The sequence below is a fragment of the Astatotilapia calliptera genome, chromosome 14 (assembly GCF_900246225.1).
Source record: "Astatotilapia calliptera chromosome 14, fAstCal1.2, whole genome shotgun sequence".
Taxonomy (NCBI): domain Eukaryota; kingdom Metazoa; phylum Chordata; class Actinopteri; order Cichliformes; family Cichlidae; genus Astatotilapia; species Astatotilapia calliptera.
Genome location: NC_039315.1, coordinates 10,360,202 through 10,381,282, shown reverse-complemented (window position 1 = coordinate 10,381,282; position 21,081 = coordinate 10,360,202). Strand labels below are relative to the sequence as shown.

The window sequence follows — 21,081 nt, the reverse complement described above, 5'->3', positions numbered from 1 at the left end:
AAGGGAGCATCATGTGTTAGAGGGCAGAGTAATGAAGAGACCAGCTTCGCTCACCTCATAATTTAGCTCTCAGTCTGTCCCCTGGAGCTTATTCTTAGGGCTCCATACTAGAGACAGACAGTGAAGCTCAGCCCTCTGCTCCTGCTGTTTTTTTTTCTTTTTCTCTGAGGTTCTGGCTCAGTGCACGTTATTACTCTCCAGGGGAGGAGGTGTTCATCAGCCAGGGACTCCATCTTAGATTGTTGTCAGCTGTATGGAAGGATACGACCCATATCATTGTGCAGTGTGTTCCACTGTATCTCTGTCACTATCCGTCACTGATGGGAGAGCTGCTAAAATCAAGTGAAAGCTGCTGTATTGCAATGGCTGAATTAATCAAATACTGTTAAAAGAAAACTAAAGCATGTTAGATGGTTTTTATGGGCAATGATGATATTTTGGGAAAACTTCTTATTTGCCTTCTTGCGGTATGTAAGTAACAAAACAAAGGCTCACTTAAGCTAAGAATAAAAACTTCAAATTGGTGGGAACAGCTAGGTGGTTCTGTGTAAAAGTCAAAATCTTGTTACTTCTACAGTACAAAGCTAGCTAACACTTTGTGTACTGTATGTAAAATGGATGTTGCTAGAGAGCTAGAGACAAAGACATAAACCACTGGAGGCTGACCTCCTGGAGGATCTGGGTGAATCTGTCTTACTAGCGTATCAATCACCACTTTACTTTAGCCCACGGTCACATAGACCTAGAGAGAAGTTGGCAACATCTGAAAACCACTGGTTCTTAGGGGGAAAAAAAAAAGAAATCTTCTCAAGAAGTTGGCAAATGGTTGCTGGACACTGATGTCAGTCACTGTGAAACTGATTGGTAATGTCCTGTTCACACAGGCCTAGAGACTGTTAAGTGACCCCACTGGCAAGCACAGGTCAAGAGGGTATCCCCTGCATTCCCTGACGAAGTTGTTTCTCTTCAAGAAGTAGCGAAACTGTGAAAAGTCAACATAATCAGGACATAAAACCTTTTTGCCTTCAAAGTAAACGTTGTACCTTTGAGACATGCTGAGTGAAACAGTGAAAAACACACCAGGTAAGTATAAACAGCGACTGTGATAAACACAAACGGACTTGGTGGCCTCACACTAATGCAGGCTAGAAGAAGATCTGGGGAAGACTCGTTGAGCTGGTCTCAAGTACTGGCAGTCCAAATTACCAACGGGTGCTGATCGTGGGTAGAATGAGGTAGCTCTGCCCAAAGGTGGAAACTCACCCGACCATGACAGGTTCTTTCTACTCACTTTCAGTTAGGAACTCCAGCAATCTGTTGCCAAAGAATCTACATTGTCCCTATCAACCAGTGGCTACTAACCAGTCTCTATGCTCTTAGTCCGAACTCGACAAAGGAAGTTGGTTATCTATTGGTGATATCTGTTAGAAAAAACATCAGACTCTGCTATGAACAGTGTGAAGTGTAGCATTTACAGCAGTCTTTATATTGCACTTTACACTTTCCTTTAAAATAGCTTTGATCTGTCAAGTTCAACTCCTTTATTCATTGTGAAGTCAGACTGTTGATGGGTGACCTAGGTGACTTTTCCATAGGCTGTTATCAATCACCTTCATCTAAAGTGAATTAATTCCAGATTAGTGAGCGAGGGTGTAATTAGATTTCATGAGCAGCGAGTTAAGAGGCTAAGCAGAGCTTTGTGGAGCAGCACTGTGCTATGAAGGCATTGCGAATTAGAGAGTAGATAAGCACGAGAGAGGCCTTCAGTTCTTAGCATGGTGAAGATGGGTGAAGGAGGTTGTTGGGTGAAATTTGTATTGATTCTTCAGTGAGGAGGAAGGGAGCCAGGTGATAAACTTGGCCTGCTTAAGTTGACAATCAATACAGATTTTAACCCTTCCTGAGGAAATAAGCATTAATTACCTGTAACGCAGCAGAAGAACTGCAGCGGATAATTACATCTCACACAACAGGTCAGCGGGTGGACTGACTGTGTCTTCTACCTGACAAGGTGGTTAATACAATTCAGCATGCTCAGAAGGCAGCCCTATGCTCTTGTTACTGCAGCTACGTACCGTTGAGTGAGGTCGTTTTCCCTTCAATCAACTTGACCTTTTCCTTTGTGACATTAAGTGGCTTTGCCAGTTCACGGCGTCACTCAGACATAAGCATGAGCACAGTTTGTGGGAATGTATACTGTGGGTTGATGAGAAAGTTTATGGTGTGTTGGCCTTGTTCAAGTAGCACTGTGGCACGATATTGTCCCCAGATGGTATTTCTGGAGAAATTAATGAGCTATCCATTGCTGTGATAAATATGATCCTTATCAGCAGGGCAGGAGTCAAAGTTGCTTAGACACTGTCTGATCCAGAAACTGCTTTAGCTGAAGTATGGGGAAAAAGTGTAAACACTGTTAGAGTACAGCAGACTGTGAGGTACTTAGTAATTGAACTGTGCTTATGGTAATGCTCAGAATAAACATTGCAGATGGCCTTGATCATCTGTCTGTGATGTTACTAGAACATTTCTAATTAGTTCATCAGAAATCAAACAAAGGCAACCTAGGATTAACATGTTTCTCCTTGTTAGCAAGCAGACATAATCTTTTGCTCAGCAGCTTCCACTGCTAATCCAGTGCTTTTTTTCTTTTTTGCATGAGTAACAACTGTAAAGAATGATTACTTTTTAAATTTAGTTTTCCCTTTAAATAGTGGAAAAAAGACAAAACTCCTGATAAGCCTTCTCTGACCTTGAATCTGTTTAGAAGACATAATATTGAGATTTAGTGCTGTAGAATTCTTATGGGCAACCTTTTAAAAATGATACAACCTCTATCTCACTCAAAGAATTTAAAGGAACACTCAAGCAATTTTAACTTAGATTTTTACTTTAATTTTAATTCGAGCCCTCAGATTGTTGGTTTCCACTGACTGTTGAGTATATCAGTATATCAACATTTTCAGCTTGAATATTTCATTGGTGAAGACGCGTAATTTAAGTATCAGCTTAACATTTCTCAGCAGTGTGGTCATGGGTGCTCATATTAAACATGGTCAAAGCTTCAAATAATGAGATCAGCATAATATGCAGTACGAGTAATCTCCATGACCCAAAGCTCAGACTTTATACTGCTGCTACAAATGCAATGGTACTTTTCCCCTCTTAGTTTAGCCTTTTACTTTTGATAAATGGAAATGGACTGGCTCTCTATATGGTGCTTTTCTACTCTGTGCACTTAAAGTACTTTGTACTGCAAACCATATTCACACACACATTCAGAGCTTTGGTCTAAATGTTCCAACTCTTCCTACCTGGTTTAGCTCAGTGCTTTGAGCAGGTGACCACGTGCCATATGGCTGAGAGCAGTCGGCCTGGGTTTGAGTCTGACCTGTGGCCCTTTGCCGCATGTCCTCCCCTGTCTTTCTCTCTCTCTCTCCTTTCCTGTCATTTCTTCACTGAATCTGTCAATAAAGCTGAAAAAGGCCAAAAAACCCCAAAAGATTACAAAAACTCTTTCTACCTATAGTACACACTAGTGGTGCAACGGATCACGGTTGATCCGTAATCCGAACCGATCCCACTCCACGGTTTGGCACGCACGTGATCCGAAGATTCGAAAAAGAAGGAAAAAAAGTATGTGTATGGTGCGCGTGGTCAGTCTGTCAAGCGATAGTTATGGCCAGCGATAGTTATGGCCAGTGCTAGCGGTCCAAGTGGAGGAGCAGAGGAGTTTGCGGTATTTAAGTAGCCCTTTGATCCCCAATCCGACCAGGCTAAAGCTATTACAAAAACTACTGGGGTGTTTAGCTGCAGACCGGAGGCCGTATTCCCTTGTACAAAACAAAGGGTTTAACCACTTAACCACTTGGCTTTGCAATGTCTGATTGGTTGAAGTGACGTGAACGTGGCATCATTACTGTGATTCTATTGGCTAAAACAATTAAAGAGAGGTATCAATCATGCAAATAGACCAAAAGAAACCAAAGTTACAGCCTCTCGGAGTTTAAAGGGCCAGAGACCAATTAAACGCTCCATGCGCACGGCAGAAAAGGCCCACTGCCATGTAAATGTGTGGTTATTTCTTCAAAAATATATTTTTAAAAAAAGCATTTTAGGTCTGTTAATAACATTTATTAATTTCTGCTCTTTAATACCTAAAAATTCAACTGGCATGGTGTCCAATTGTGTGCCAAAATTGGACATTTTTGTACAACATGCGGATATTCATGTATTGACAGGGCTGTAATTTTTTCACTGTTTCACTTTAGAAACATAAATCTTTGCATACATGATGTTTATATGTTGGTTACTGAATTTCTGGAATGAAATGTGAACTGAGGCATATTTTTAAAAGGGTTATATGCTAAAAAAAATAAATTAAATTAAATAAAATTCGGCGGGGATAAAATCGACCTACTTTTTCTGTGTTCCAGTCTCAGTAACTTTGACACGGTAATATCTGCTTCAATATTTACACCTCTGATGAAATCTCACAAGTGTTAGCTTTATTTTGATGCCAAGATTGTAAGGACAGAGTTTGTAATTGCAGAGAAATAATCAATTAAATTTGGGCATTACATTTTTGAGCAGGAAGCTCAGAAACCCCTTGGGGCAGATCTAGGTGTAGCAGGAAAGACTAAACCAAGGTCCACAATAAACAATATTTTGAATCATGAATAATGCACAACTACTCTAGCCCAAGAATAAAACAATGCAGCTGGAAATAAGCATAATAAGTCCCCCCTGAAACAAATCTTCAGTGTGATTTGCATTATTATAGACACATTACACCAAATTTCAGCCTTTAAAACTTCCACTGAAGGTTTTAAAAGTTAGGTGTGTCTAAACTTTTCTTTTGTATGTTTTTCAGAAACTGACCAACAAATTGGTGGTTTTTATGCAGCTAAAGCTATAATTTTCATCAAAATACCCAATTTACCTCATCACTGTGTGAAAATGTTTACCCCTCACTCTGTATTCGCTGCTTAGCTTTTCTAACTACAAGGTGTTGCATCCATTTGTGAAAACATCGGTGAAAAGTTTACCCAGCGGGGTCCAAGTGTACTTTTAGGTATTTCTATTTTCTCTATCAAAGCTAAACTTGACCTGGACATTACAGCATCTGATTGAGAATGTGTAAACACAGTTTGAGTGGACTCTTCAGAACCATTAGCTAAGGTTACATGGTAATTGCAGGCTGATTGCTGGCCTTTAATGCAGATGCCTCAAGCCTCAGCGGGATAAACATGGCCCTTACAGGTTTCATCTAATTCTTTCCAAAAGCACCTGCCTGAGTTCTGTAAAACATTTTCAAGAGAGCTAATAAGCCTCTCTGACAACAGCATAATAGGGAAATAGACAATAGGAATTCTTTTTCCAATACATGCCCAGTTCGAAAGCAAATTAAAGTGAGAGAGCACCACTTAGACACCGCTGTTCACACTAAAATAGCTCTATTGAAGCCATCTGGCCAGTAACAGCTGCCCTCTTGTTGCCACAGAAACCGGCGCCAGCCACTAACTTCATATCTGAACACTTCCCAGAAAGAATACAGTCAGTACCTTCAAGCATTATTGCCAAAAACAGTCTATCTGTTCTGCTCTAAGTGTAAGATATTATTAGTTTACTTAATAAAAAAAAAACAACACACACTGAAAAAAACCCCACAGAGGAGGAGGAGGAATCGAGCAGAGGAGAATGAGTAAGAGAGAGTGATAGAGACAGGGAGACGGAGAGACAGCAGGACATGAAAGAGGAGTTTGTAGCACTGTGCAGCTTTCCCCTTCAGCCCCAGCTGCTTTATACACTGAGTCTTTTTATGTACAAGTGCCCGAGTCCTCCACTGAGAGCCGGACCCACAAAGAGCCCTCACAGCCTCAGGCTCATGGAAAGGTGACACAATCAATAGCCTCTCCCCTCCCAGCTTCTTCTTCATGCTGGTATTGTCAATGCGGATGGCTGTATATTCCCCTTCACAACTCAATACAACTTTGAACTTATTGAAGCAAAGTACAACTAAAAATAATGGTGAAAAGGGCAGTAATCATACTGGATTGAAGCAGATTGTTTTGTTTGTGTCTCCAAAAATCCATCCCTGAGAGTTCCCACTTCACAGGGTCCCTGAAATTAGAAAATATTCCAATAAACCAGAGGGGGCACACATTCCTGGTTATCTTTGTATGGGGGTACTGAAATCTATTTGTGGTACAGTTATTCCACAGTTTATTTGTGGATGTTGTATTCTCATTGATGTGTGCTGGAAGAAGCCTGGAAATGAACTTGTCCGCCTTTCCAGAACAAATGTTGCGCACGCTCTATACGTGCGAATGCAGTGCTGCGGCTGATTGACATTTCTGAAGTGTTTAGAGATTGAAATCAAAGAGTCCTGTCCTTGAAAAAGTTTTATAACCTTACCACTCTTCTTCAAAATTACGATTTTCAGTAACTTTGCTGTAATCCTGTGGTGTAGTCTTTGCTGTTATTACTGCTCCTTTTTTGCTGCAGCCCTAGTGAGGATTTCAATGCACTACACAAGACTTAAGTGAAACAAAACTATGTCCTGAAAACTGTGAAAAACATATTCGATACTTTAGCACAGAACATATAGTTTTGTGGTTAGAAAATATTACCTAACACGTTATTAACGTGCATGGGCGGGTCCCAATAGGCTTTAAATGGACTTTCTATAAAGCACATGATATCCTCACACTGTGAACAAGTTTGCCCTCAGTGCTTTTTTTTTTTTAAGTTTGTGTATTGAATTAAATAGTGCAACATCTATCCTCTTATGTTCTTAGCCTCAAAATTATTCCACTATGTGAATGATGAGCTGAACGAAATGCAAATACATTATTTATGCAGCGCTCAAAAAAGTCCAGATTAGGTTTGAATCTTTGTAGAAAGAGAATGTGAAAGTGTCAGAGTTGCATGATAAAAACAGAATCAAGTATCACACAACAATACCTCGATGTTGATAGCGTTGTGCTATTCTGGGGTGTGATTATTGATGTTTTCCCTCAGTATCAGGATGACTGCGTTGGTGTCTCAGAGACAAAAAAATAGTAACAACGATAAAAGAGAACCATGTGCACACTTTAAGTTCACAAAATCACATACTATATCTGTACTCTAATTCATTGCTTAAAATGTGTCTAAAAAGTGGGATAAGTACAGAGGTCCTTTATTGCAATCAGGTTTTTATATTAGCGTTTAATATACTACAGTATAAAACTATGTTTCTGACCAGGAGTTTTGTTTTTGGTTGTGAATTAAATCTCAGTTTTCAGTTTTATGATACCATTATACCATAGTATGTTTCCCTCCAACTCCTTCATTTACATTATAAATTTGTTCATAATAAGACCTGAGTGTATCAGTAGCATCCACATCCACATTCACTCAGTGTTGAGCTAAAGGAAAATGCCAGCCAATGAAAACATCAGATCTATGTGGAGCAGTTAATAATTAATTTGAGCAAAAAACTAAAAAAACAAAAGCATAAATGTCATATTTCCATTTTTTGCAGCAGTTTATTGGCTCCAAAATGGATAATTAGCACCACCAGCTGTTAAGCTTTTTTTTTCTTTTCATTTTTTTAACAGATGCTTTCAAAGGTTGGTTGAGAATACTATCAAAAATGTCTGTCTCATACTGAAGGATTTATGTATTCAAATGTATTTATGTTGTGAAAATACAGACTCTGAATTTCAGCTCCTTGTAGTTAATTTAATAGACAAGACGACTCGAGGGGACAGTGAATGTCTCCCAGCGTGACTTACTAATATGCACCCCTCAATAAAATTACTATATTGGTCTTACTGGATTAATAAACTATCTTACTATACACTGACACCAGTCACTTAATTGAGTGGACATCAGCACTAAGTACAGCTATAACTGAGCTGTCTGACACTGAGGATCTGAGCCACTCTGGTTCTGCCAGGCAGAATACATTAGTCCTGTCCAGCACAGCCCGAGGTAATATTAAAAAACAGATTCCCTAAGGGCAAAATTCCTCCTTAACTCCTGGCTGCTCTTTGCACATTTCTTAACCACAGGCAATTTATTTTTGCATTGTTCTGTTTTGAGTAGAAAAACATTTCTGAAGTATATTTCAAAGCCTTTGCTCCTAAATTCACTATTAACAGTTATCTGAGGGGTTTTGTATGTTTTTTGTTTGTTTTTTGGATCACGTCAGGATTCATAGTAGGTAGCCACAAGTTATGATGGATTTGTGGTGGAGGAAAGCCAAGGGATAGCATGAACAGTATGAATAATTTTATATAGCTGGACTGTGTAACAAAGATACTGTTTCTGTAGCACTGATTGTTTTTATTTAGTATGCACACATAGCAAATGCAAATTTACCTGCCAGGCCTTGTAAATTGCATTTTATTGTTTAGAGCCTTGCAGATGTGGACATAAATGATGTGTGTTTGCTTGCACATAATACCGCCTCTAACTTACAGCAGTAAATGTATAGTATATTCTTACATTATGTTTAATTTTCCTTAGGAAAGCCATAATAGGTGGATAATGGATTTTGTTCAAAGTTTTAGCTTTTAGCACCGATGCACTAGTTTCTGTTTTAAAACTTAGAGTATTGTTGCATCTTCAAAAAATAAAAATACAATAACTGAGCCTTACACCGGAGTATCGTTGCACTGGTTTACTGAACCTTTCTTTCAGGGCATGTACAGAACATGAGCATCCATTTTCTACTGCCTCCTACAGGACACACTCTTCTTCCACTTCCTTACACATTAATGTAACACAGAACTAATACTGCCTCTCCTGGCATTACCATTGTAACAACACATTCATTCTGTTTCTTTCAGAAGAATAACAGGAACTTAGGATGTAGGTATCTATGAATAATAACTATTATGTATACTCATATATTTATATAACCACTTATTTCTTGCGATACCACATCTCCTCCCCCCTTAAGTCAACAACTCCCTTGACTTACAAAATAACTGTTTATCTAAAGAATGCTTAACAAACAATCAACATGTAATTAAGGTAACCATACAACCATACAACTGTACATAGGTTTCCATGTTTCTCTTTTTTTTTTTTTCTAACTAGGAAGGTACGTCCTTCCTGTGAGATCAGAGCGCATTGTTGCTCTATTTCTGGAAGATCTCACACTACCTAACAAAGTCCTTTAAAGTCTCTGGTGGACGTCTCTCTCTCTGGGAACGTCGCAACACGGGTGTCCCTGAGGAGTCTCCGGGAGCTGGAGTCTCCGGAGCATAAGGCAACTCCATTGCCGGAGGTTGTGGCGATGTGTCCAACTCTGATGGCAAGCAGCACTCAGGCACTGATTCTTTGTCAAGCAATGGCTCCACCTCCCTGTCTGGTGTACTGGGAACAGTGTCAGCCACTCTTGCTCTCACCTGATCCACATGCCGCTTCACAGTTTGACCTGATCCAATGGTAACAATGTAAGACACTGGACCCGATGCTCTCACAATGACTGCGGGAATCCACTTCGGGCCATAGGAGTAGTTTCTGATGAAGACCTTGTCTCCTGGTGTGAAACTTCTCAGTCTTTTCTTGGTGTCATGATTTTCTTTCTGTTTCAATTGTTTGTGCTGCACTTTTGTTTTCACATCAGGCATGAGCAAGTCCAAAACTGATCTGAGTCTCCGTGACATCATCAACTCTGCAGGTGATAAACCAGTAGTGGCATGCGGTGTGATGCGATAACTGAACAGAAATCGGGACAGTCTGGTTTGCAAGGTATCACCCTTGACTTTCTTCATCCCCTCCTTAAAGGTCTGGACCGCCCTCTCAGCCAGCCCATTTGAAGAAGGGTGGAAAGGTGCTGATCTTACATGGTCAATTCCATTCTGCTTCATGAATGACTCAAATTCAGCACTTGTGAAACATGTTCCGTTGTCTGAAACTAACATTTTAGGTAGTCCAAACACACTGAAACTCTGGCGCAGTTTCTCTATAGTTACCTGTGATGTAGAGGATTTCACAGGGTAAATGTCCATCCACTTGGAATGAGCATCCACAATGATTAGAAACATCTCCCCGAGGAAAGGCCCTGCATAGTCCACATGGATTCTGGACCATGGTGACTCCGGCCACTCCCAAGGGTGTAATGGTGCAGTAGGTGGTGACTTGGAGTGTTTCTGACACTCCTCACATGCCTGCACTTCTCTTTCAATGTTCTCATCCATCCCTGGCCACCATACATACGACCTTGCCAAGCCTTTCATCTTCGACATGCCTGTATGAGTCTGGTGCAGGAGTTTCAATATTTTGTCTCGGCCTTTGGTGGGAATAATTACTCGGGCTCCCCAGAGCACGCAACCATCCCTCACACTCAGTTCCAGCTTTCTCTGTCGATACGGCTTTAAACAGGTGTCGGTCTCAGTTGGCCAGCCTTTTAAGGTGTACTCGTGGACTTGCGACAACAAGACATCCTTAGCTGTCCATCGTTTGATCTGTGCAGTGTCCACTAATGTGTCATCCAGTACATCCATCATCAAAACCTGCTCAGCCATCTCTTGCTCAGGTGCTGAGTCTGGTACCGGCAACCGGCTGAGCGCATCCGCGTTTTCATGATGTTTTCCTGGCTTGTACCTGATGTTGTACTCGTAAGCACTCAATGTCACGGCCCATCTTTGTACTCTTGGTGAGCCCATCTGAGGTATAGGCTTCTTTTCATTGAACAGTGAGATTAGGGGTTTATGATCTGTGTAAATCGTGAAAACTCGGCCATACAAGTATTTGTGAAATTTCTTGATGCCAAATATCACAGCTAGACCTTCTTTGTCAAGCTGAGAATACTTTTTCTCAGCAGGAGAGAGTGTGCGTGACATGAACCCCAAAGGTCTCTCGCTTCCATCCTCCATCTTATGTGACAATACGGCGCCTACGCCATATGGGGATGCATCACATGAGAGAACCAACTCACGGTCAGCAGAATAATGAACTAACACCTCTGCTGAGTTCAACAGGATCTTAGATTTCTGGAATGCTTCCTCTTGTCTCTTTTGCCATGTCCACCGTACCTCGTGTCTCAAAAGTTCATGTAAGGGTGCCAACAGGGTTGCCAGGTTTGGAAGGAATTTGTTGTAGTAATTTAGCAAACCTAAGTATGCTTTCAGTTCAGTGACATTTGTGGGGGTAGGTGCGTCCATGATTGCTTTAACTTTCTTTTCCACTGGGTGGAGCCCCTGGGCGTCCACTATGTGCCCCAAGTACTCCACTTTCTCTTGCATGAAGGCACACTTGCACCTCTTTAACCTCAACCCAGCTTCCTCCAACCGGGTCAACACCTCATCCAGGTTCTGTAGATGGCTTACTTCATCCACTCCAGTCACTAAGATGTCATCTAAATACACTGCTACATGAGGTATCCCCTTCAAAAGACTTTCCATGGTCCTCTGGAATATTGCTGGAGCAGAGGCCACTCCAAAAGGCAATCTGTTATACGTGAACAGCCCCCGAGATGTGTTTACTGTCACGTACTTTTTCGATTCGTCATCCAAGAGGATTTGCTGGTAAGCGTGGCTCATGTCTAATTTTGAGAACTGCTTACCCCCGGACAGTGTGGCAAACAAGTCCTCCATTCTGGGTATGGGGTACTGCTCCAGTGAAGCCACGGTATTTACAGTAAGCTTGTAATCCCCACACAGTCTTATTGTCCCTGTGGGCTTCAGGAGTGGCACTACTGGTGCCGCCCATTCAGCATATTTCACTGGCGAGATGATGCCTTCTTTCAACAGTCGGTCTATTTCCTCGTCGACTTTTGCTCGCATAGCAAAGGGGACAGAACGCGGACGGAAGAAGCGTGGGGTGGCATCACTTTTCACATGAATAGCAGCTTTCATTCCTTTCAGGGTGCCCAACTCCTCTTTGAACACATTTTCATGTTTACTTAACACTTGCTGAAGTGTTTTCTCTGTTGTTTTGACTTGGTGCAGCTTTCTGTTGTTAGGACTGTTTTTCACTTCACCCCAGTCCAATTTAATTTCCTCGAGCCAAGCTCGACCTAGCAAGCTGGGGCCGTCGCCTTCGACCACCACCAGGGGCAGATGTTTTTTCTGCTGCTTGTATTTGACGCTGACTCGTGTTGCACCAATCACCTTAACAGGATCCCCTGTATAAGTTTCGAGCTTGATTTTGATGGGCTGCAGGCTGGGGGGCTTACTGTCTTTCCCTGTTTCTCTGAATGTTGCTTCGTTCATGACTGTTAGGCAACATCCAGTGTCTATTTCAAAGTTCACCTTTTTCCCATCAATTTGCATATCCACAGTGTAGGGGTCTACTCTTCTTAAGTGTACCGCACTGCCACGCCCTAACTTGAACAGTTTTCTGTTGTGCCCTTGACTGCACTTGACACAGTTCAACATAAAAGAGTCATCTTCAGAGCTATCAGTTTTGTTGTTATCTGCTTTCTCGCCCACATTGTGAGTACTGTAGTGTGAACTCTGCTTTTTTTCTTTCTTTACATATGTCGATCCATACTTTTTCTGGTTCAGTTTAGTCTTGCTTTTACAAGCTCTAGCTATGTGTCCCATTTTACCACAAGCATGACATTTTTCTTGTTTGTACTTACAGTCTGCTGCTGTGTGCTTGGTTCCTTTGCAACGATAACACTCTTTATTTTCTGCTTTAAAGGTACGACTCTCCTGTTGTCCTCTAGCGAGACTGAAACATTTTGCTGACGCCCCTGAGGTCTGCAGATCCTGTGCATTTTTATTTGCAGTCTCCATTGCTACTGCAATTGACAGAGCTTTGTCAAAAGTGAGATCTATTTCTGGCAAGAGACGTCTCTGAATTCGGTCATCCTTAATTCCGCAGACGATCCTATCTCTCAACATCTGTTGTAACGTGTTGCCATAGTTACAATCCTGTGCCAGGCGACGCAGCTCCGCTACATATTCCATGACGGTTTCATTCGGCTTGCGGGAGCGAGAGTCGAACTTATACCTTTGCACAATTTCACTGGGCTTCGGATCGAAGTGATTTTTCATCAGAAGCACCAGCTCTTGGAAGGTTTTGTCTAGAGATGGCACGATACCACTTTTTTATGTCCGATACCGATACCGATATCATAAATTTGGATATCTGCCGATACCGATATGAATCCGATATAGTGTTTTTTAATCAACAAAACTGTTTTTTAAATATCTTGCTGCATTTTGTATAAGTTCATACTCAAGTTTAAAACAACAACTACACTAAAGCTATTCTGTTATACCTGTATGCAAAAAAAAATATTTCATAGTTCAGCAATACTGATCAATCTAATAAACTTAAACCTACACCACCATACTTAGCATAAATATTAAGCAACCTAACTAACAGGGTTCCAACTCCCAGCAACAACAAAAATAAATAAATAAAAAATAGGGAACCACCCCTCACGCTCCACCTCATGATGCTTAATCGACGTAATCAACCTTAATTTGATGCAGTGTGAAAAAAAATGCACGGAAATCAATTCTTTTTCAAGAAATATTAAATAGATTCAACATCTTTCTTCAACAAAATTGCAGACTGCACAGATGGTACCTTCCCAAAGGAAAAAGTACTATAGCTTACTAGGGTATATATATTAGACTTAATAGTCACTATATACAGTAATGGACTTCTATACATTTTACATCAGATTAAAACTTTGGGTGTAAGATTCAGATAAATATTAAATAATTAAAAGCGAGACATCTTAAATGAGAATAAGAAAGAAAAGTATGTCTTTGTGCCCCCTTTTCCCTGTTCATGCCCTATCGGCCCCCCTGGCTAAACTTTGCTAGATGCGCCCCTGCACAGTTACAGCCGTCAGCTACGTAGAAAAAGATCCTCGAGTAGAAAGTAATATTAAATACATTCTAACAACAGCTGATCAAGCTTAAACGTGCTGCTGTTGTTCAGCCGCTGGTTTCCTCTTTCTGGTGCAAAGTGGGCCAAAAACAAACAAAAGAGACGGACTCCCGACAGAAAAGCCGATCAGCTGATCATTAAGCAGTTTCATGATTGAAGTAGCAGCCGGAGAGCGAGAGGCAGTCGCTCGTTAAGCTTAACGCAGGAATGCTTTACAAACATTCAGAGATGGACTTACACACTTGCTTTACTTCTCTCGGGGATAACTTTGTCGGAGATGAAATGCCGGGTTGCTAGCGAAGCTCCAAATGCTATCCAGACCACCGACAGGTCCCGCATGCCACAGCCGCTCTATCACGTGATGCATACTGCTCCGACGTGCTAACGTTCTGAGGTGAGTTACGGCGTGTTGCAAGTTTTGTGAGGTGCTTTCGTGATATTTAATGGATCGGATTACATTTTTTATTTTTCTCCGATATCCGATCCAGTAATTTAGGTCAGTATCGGACCGATACCGATACGTAATATCGGATCGGTCCATCTCTAGTTTTGTCTTTGGGCTTGGCCGGGCTGAGAAGGTTTCGCATCAAGCTGTACGTCGCTGCTCCGACGACACTTATTAATATCGCTCTTTGTTTCTCTGCATCGTCGATCCCGTTAGCTGCGAAAAACTGCTCGAGTATTTCCGTGTACTCATCCCAAGTCTGATTCTTTGGATCGAACGCTACTAGCGTACCAATTGTAGCCATTTCCGCTTCGAGGTCACTGCCTTCTATTTCCAGCCGAAAACTTTTGCATTCTTTGAAAAGCTAGCCAAACCTGTAGCCGACTCCATCACTTTATTTTCTTCTCTTTTCTTTCAGTCCGATCGCCCAAACTCCTTCCCCCTAAACGTCCTCGTCGCCAAAAAGATGTCGCATCTTCAAAAAATAAAAATACAATAACTGAGCCTTACACCGGAGTATCGTTGCACTGGTTTACTGAACCTTTCTTTCAGGGCATGTACAGAACATGAGCATCCATTTTCTACTGCCTCCTACAGGACACACTCTTCTTCCACTTCCTTACACATTAATGTAACACAGAACTAATACTGCCTCTCCTGGCATTACCATTGTAACAACACATTCATTCTGTTTCTTTCAGAAGAATAACAGGAACTTAGGATGTAGGTATCTATGAATAATAACTATTATGTATACTCATATATTTATATAACCACTTATTTCTTGCGATACCACAAGTATCAAAACAATTCAGTGCACGAACATGACTGGAAAATCACCCTTAATTATTTTTTAGCCGAGAGTTTTTGTCATTAAAGTATTTGATAATGTTTTTATCTTTACCTGCGTCTTCTGACACCTATTTGGATGAAACCTGATTTTTCTTTCATACTTATCATATCTACTATGATTGAAGTTGATTAAATACCCAAAACAACATGCATTTATGCTATAGTCACAGAGTCAACAGTGTTTGGAGATGACAGCATGACCAAAATTATTGCTTCTGTGTGTAATAAGCTTGTGATCTCATTACTTTGAAGAAAAGGATCATGTCTGCAACTACTTACAGTCATCTCCAAAGCAATTTTGGAGTGTCATGAAGAAGAAAAAAATCAGTCTGCTATCAGTTTGCAGTTGACTGGTGTCAAGCAGGCAATTGCATTCAGTCTATGATAATAGGACTGTGCTAAATCAGGAAAAATTGCAATTTGTTGCAATATACTTGCAGAAATTTACATTAAACAGAAACCGACATTAAGCGCTCACTTTCAGAGTCCAGCTAGAACCTCATAGATTTGAAACAAAAACAAATAGTGATTTAGTTACTGCAGAAGAGCAATTTAACTACAAAATAACATATTTACTTTGCAGCCTTGCTTTTACATAGGAATATAACCTATTACAAAGATACATGATGCAAAGAAGTTGCTTCCATTGACTGACTCAGTTTAATGGCAGTGTGTTCATCTTTCTATATGTATGAATTAGATGGCAACTACTTGCAAACTTTCATCAATCTGTTTGCCAGTGATTGCTGTCAGTTTCAAGAGGAGCTGCATTCCACCAGGAAAGACAGTGGTGAAAGCAACCACTGCACATTAGTCTTTGACTACCCAAATATTTAGCATGTTACCACTAGCCAGTCATTCTGTTTTTACTCTTGTGAAACTGAGTCATTATATGCAATTGACAGCTATGGTCCTTAGTAATTGTTTTTATTAGGATAATAGATGACTTTAAACACTGAAATCTCCTGTTAGTCATTAGTTTTAGCCAACAGTAAAAATTGGATAAATGATGATTGCTAACCATTAAGACCAACACAGCAATAAACACAACCTTTTGGTATAACTGTCACCATTAAAGAGAGTTCTCTAAAGCCCCTTTGTGACCACTGGTCACTAAGGAAAAATATGTATTCCCCTGCTGGTTGGCAAATGGTTCCTGCTGGCTATCAAAAAGTGGAACTGGTCCCAGACAGAGTACTGCTCCAAAAATCACCACGTGATTATTAACATTTCACAGTTTTACTACTGCTCAATGAAAAATAAGTGTTTTCAGTCAAGTCAACATCTGCCATGCAAACTATGGATGACATAGTCTGTTAGCAAGCAAAGCAATGTCAAGAATAATTTTTGACTGGCAACCTATATTATTTGCAACTATTTGCAAATAGTTTAATTTGCCAACAACTGCCAGTAACCCACTGGGGAACACATGTTTTGTGGCAGTGCCGGGAGGTCACCAAATGATCTCTAGGTCTCACTGACTGGGATCTAACTTAAACGGAACCATCATTTTAACTTTATTCCTATACCATAACAAAACTTTAACCAAAATTTCAAGTGATAAAAATAAACAATTTAGCCACCAGTCATTAGTAATGCTTATGAGTGGCAAGGTTAACCAATGCTATCTAATCATCCATGGCAGAAGATGAAACACACTTTAATATATGTGTAGCTGTATCTGTAGCTGTTCTAGTTCAAATTCTAGTTGTTGAGTGCTATATTCACACTGTTGTTGACTTATTATCAATACTTAGTCTCATCACAACTGATGATTTTATTACTTTAGATAAAAGTGCATAATCAAAGTAGCTCCTTGGGCTCTAAACAAGCAACAAACAAAGCAAAACACCACCATGCCGTTTGTAGCAACTCACGGGCTTGGTTGAAGACAATGTGTGAAATTTATCCAAAGAGAGTCTCCATGGAAACCAGTGTTAAAATTCACAACTTATGAAACTGTTTTTGTCTTAAGCCTAATGACATACACAATTACAGGTGAGCCAAAATAGGTGGGTGTATCATTAACTATCTCTTAAGTGTCATTTCAACTAACTTAAGTCCCTGAATCCAACCTTTGAGCTCCGACTTGTGGTGTTGCCTTTTTTAAAAATAGATTTTTAAGCAAATATTATTACTAGTTGTATATAAAATGTACTAACAAACTGCTTAAGAAGCCTGTATTTGGGTAAATATAAAATTGTGATATTTTATGTATGTGCACCAACAGCTTCTGGATGCTATGGGTGCATCTTGCAAAACAAGCTAGCTGGTGTTAACAAATAATATGCATGACTGTTATCCATATGTGGTCACTTCAAGTTCAAAGAAAACCAATATGACAGAATTTAAAAAACGGTAAAAGAAATTCCACAAACTGGATATCACAGTGACTATGTCCATCTTCTGCGGCGTGCCCTTTGTTGAGCAGTAGTGGAAGCACTAATATGATTCACATTGTTTTATTCACATGGTCATGTGAAGTTTCATTTTTGCTACTTGAAATCACTGGAGTATTTGAATAATTAAGATTCCCTTCCTGTGTATCGCCTATTTTAAATTTTGCTTTGTTAGCTTGCTTTACAGAGTATTAGAAGAAATAAGTTAATTCCCATTCAGGTATATTAATTCTTAAATCAGAATTTAAAGCATGCATAAGATTCTGTTTTAGGTAGTAACACACTGATAGCAGCAGCTCTTTGTCTCTGGTGAGAACCAGAACAATCCGGCTAAGGACAGCTGTATCACCTCAGGTTTGAACTCCATGTTCGTCCGCCCAGTATGTAATGGGAAGAGTAACCCTATCATTCCCTTAACAACAATGCCCTTCCCCACAGCCAGAGACAACAGGTTTGAGTCCTCTCTCAAATGATAAAAAAAGAACAAGATGAGAGGAGATGAATGCCTTTAACAAATGTCAAGCCGGTGCAGCCAAACCAGCTTCTTTTCTCTCCCTTGGTAAGCTCATGATCCTCTGTCCAGAGGAGATATTGGAAAAATACAAATGCAAATCCTCTGCCTCCCAACAGTTCCACCTGGGAGAGTCTCTAGCTGTCAGTTAATGAATGGCAAAGAGAAACTAAGTGTGTGTGTTTGTACATGTGCATGTGCCGGTGCATGTGTGCGTGTGTCAATAAGAGACAATGAGAAAAGAAGAGAAGAAACAACACAAAGAAACAAAGAATATGTAGGTGTGTGCATTGGCTTATAGTTTGTATGTGTGACCCATGAGTACGGGAGGTTTGATTGACCATAACCTTTGTGGTTTGTGTGTGTGTCTGTGTGTGTGCGTGTCCACTGCAAGAATTGAATACTATTTGAAATGGTCCACCTGGGACCCTGATCCCATCCGGCTCCCGTAAGCAGCTCAGGTGTTGTATGAATGTGATTTATTTCCAAACAGAGAGATCCAAATGGAGATGAGGCAGGGACCACTGCGGCTGTCTGGAGAGATGGAAAGAGCGAGAAAGCGAGGAGGAAAAGCAGAGTGAAAACACCATAAATGGGGAGGGAGGCTACTTTCTGTTTGCTTGAGTGAAAGGCAAAGTCATTGTGCTGCTTGACTGCAACTTCGCAGCATAAAATTATGTAGAACTATGACTATGAAATGAGATGGAGATTCTGGTTTTGTTGTCAGTAAGATATTCAGATAAATTACAGATTTTTTGGTGCATACTACTGGCTTCTTAACATTTTGGTTTGAGAAATTTGACACTCTAGTTTGTCGTATACTGTTTCATGAAGGTGGCTACATGGTGTAATTGCTAAAATATTTGCCTCAGACTCAAACGATCCCCAGTTAGAGATTAGGAGGATACACAAAACCAAGTTCAGGAAGTCACAAATTAGTGTACACCTAGCGTTGGTCCTGGATAAATGGGGGGAGGCTGGGAAAAGAGCACTGGGAAAGACATCTGGTGTAAAAATCTGCCCAGTCAAACATGTGGATGCATCAGCTGTGGCAAACCCTTGGGAAATAAGGGAGAAGACAAAGTTTTGTCTTCTTCCTCAATTTTATTTTGGAAAAGGATGCAGGAAAGTTATTCTTCATGTGTCTTCTATTTGGTAAGCATCATATGTGGTAACTTAGCTTACCAAATATGTGATGTTGCAAAATATATTTTAATGATATAATGTATATATTTATTATGAGTGTAGTTGCTAATTTCCAGTGGGAAATGTTAATAATTACGCTGACTACAAAATGTTCTCTGTGTATTGCCTGTATTTAATTATTTTCTTTAAAAAACCCAAAAAAAACCAATATCTCCTGGCATATAAATCATAGTTAGTTTTATTTCAAAAACTTAAAGCATGTAGTTTAAAACTGTAGAGAAAGTAACTCCACTCACCCAAAGCCTTAAACAGGATGCTGTAAAATGTTTCTCTGAAGGAAAAAAAAAATACCAGTATTGTTTCTCAAAGTGCTCTGAACAACCCTACTATTTACCAAGACCCCCTCTTTCCCACAGCGCTGGTATGTATTGTAGGAGTTGTTGTGTCTGCAGAGCAGCTTCATATGCTGCTTAACACTGACATGATAAATAACGTGCAAACCGAAACCTTCTACAACTATGCTCATAAAAATGACTTATGTGACATCATGTGTTTGCTCATAGCTCAAATGTACAGTGGTCACTCCCTGCTTTTCAGATTTGGCACCTTACAACTTTGTCCGCTTCCTCAAAACATAAATCAAGTTGAAGAATCGCTGTCTGGATGCAGTGGAAAAGATGTACATGAGGTCAGAACGGAACACAATTTAAAAAATAGTAGTACCACTGAAGGGGGTGCAGAGGTGCTCATGAATGCGACCTTGAGGTGGAGTATGGGTACACTATGATCAGGTAAGATTTTGTTTTGTTATTGACTGTTTTTTTTGTAATAACCAGTATACATAAATCTTTTTAATTGTCCTTTTCTAAAGATAAGCAAGCATACAGTAAGCCGAATTACACCACAATAAAACTGCTACAATTACAAGTCTGATGTTAGTAGTCCATCCACAGACTCAGACGTTGGTTCAAGGGAATAAAAACTTCTATTCTTGTTGTTTTCCAGAGTTTCTTTACATTGACTTCTTTCAAATGATATCAGTAAATATCATCAAGTTGGAAATTAAGCAATGCCCAATCATTGATGATGAATGACTTTTCCTCTGTGTTTCAGCCGACACGTGTCAAACACAACAAGGTGTGTGGTGATGTGAAGGCTATAAAGTCAGAAGCAATCTAAGATTCTCAGAGGTTAGCACCTGCATCTCCCTGATTCTTTCTCTGCCTTCCTCCTTCTTTCTGCTACACTAAAACCTGGAGCTGCCCCTACTAACACCGATGACCTCGAGTTTCCACGGGGAATCGGGCAGGGCTGAGGGGGAAAATGAGAAAGAGAAGAGCTGGGATACAGCGGTGTGTGTTGGTGTGCGTGGCAGGAATGTGAATGAGCATGATACTGGGTGTGATGTTTCACACAATGACTACAAATGTGCCCATTCATTATTGTTTAACTTCTTCCATTTTCTCAGCGAGGGCTGTTTGTGTGTGGACCTGCTTTCTTGTCTAATGCCCTCTCATCCCTCACATCTGTGGACCACTCAGCACAGATGTGTTTGCAGTGTGATCAATGAGCTCTTCAGTCAGTACAACAAGATCTGTCGAACGTGATGACATAAACACAGCACGAGTGCATGTTTGAGTCGCCTCACAGAATGTAATGGGCTGCACATTTTAAGCGTGCAAGGTGGTTTCTGGCTGGCGCTGGAATTACACCTGACCTTTAAACACAAACACCTCAGAGCTGCTGATCTTACACATTGCCTGCCCCTGTCACATGTAATCATATTCCTGTAATAATGTGATTAATGGTTGCTCAGCCTGCGTAATAGAAAATAAAGTGTGTGGGAATTTTATGATTAATTTGAATGTACATTACAA

General features: G+C 40.4%; 1 protein-coding gene and 1 long non-coding RNA gene across 2 annotated transcripts in view; one reads left to right on the top strand and one right to left on the bottom strand.

Moving 5' to 3' along the window:
• Positions 1–20,612, top strand: part of LOC113036602 (uncharacterized) — a 65,139-nt gene extending 44,527 nt beyond the window's left edge. The window contains exons 2-3 of the long non-coding RNA XR_003274467.1: positions 19,802–19,995; positions 20,318–20,612. This is a non-coding gene — a long non-coding RNA (uncharacterized LOC113036602). The remainder of the gene's footprint in view (positions 1–19,801; positions 19,996–20,317) is intronic.
• On the bottom strand, positions 9,082–12,733 carry LOC113036601 (uncharacterized protein K02A2.6-like). The gene has a single exon (XM_026193014.1). It carries the CDS (start codon positions 12,543–12,545, stop codon positions 9,153–9,155), a length of 3,393 nt encoding a protein of 1,130 aa, XP_026048799.1. The 5' UTR covers positions 12,546–12,733; the 3' UTR covers positions 9,082–9,152.
• Positions 20,613–21,081: the final 469 nt, after the last annotated feature.

Excerpts from the sequence above, each read along its gene's own strand:
- LOC113036601 (XM_026193014.1), bottom strand. The coding sequence starts at position 12,545 with ATGGGACACATAGCTAGAGCTTGTAAAAGCAAGACTAAACTGAACCAG.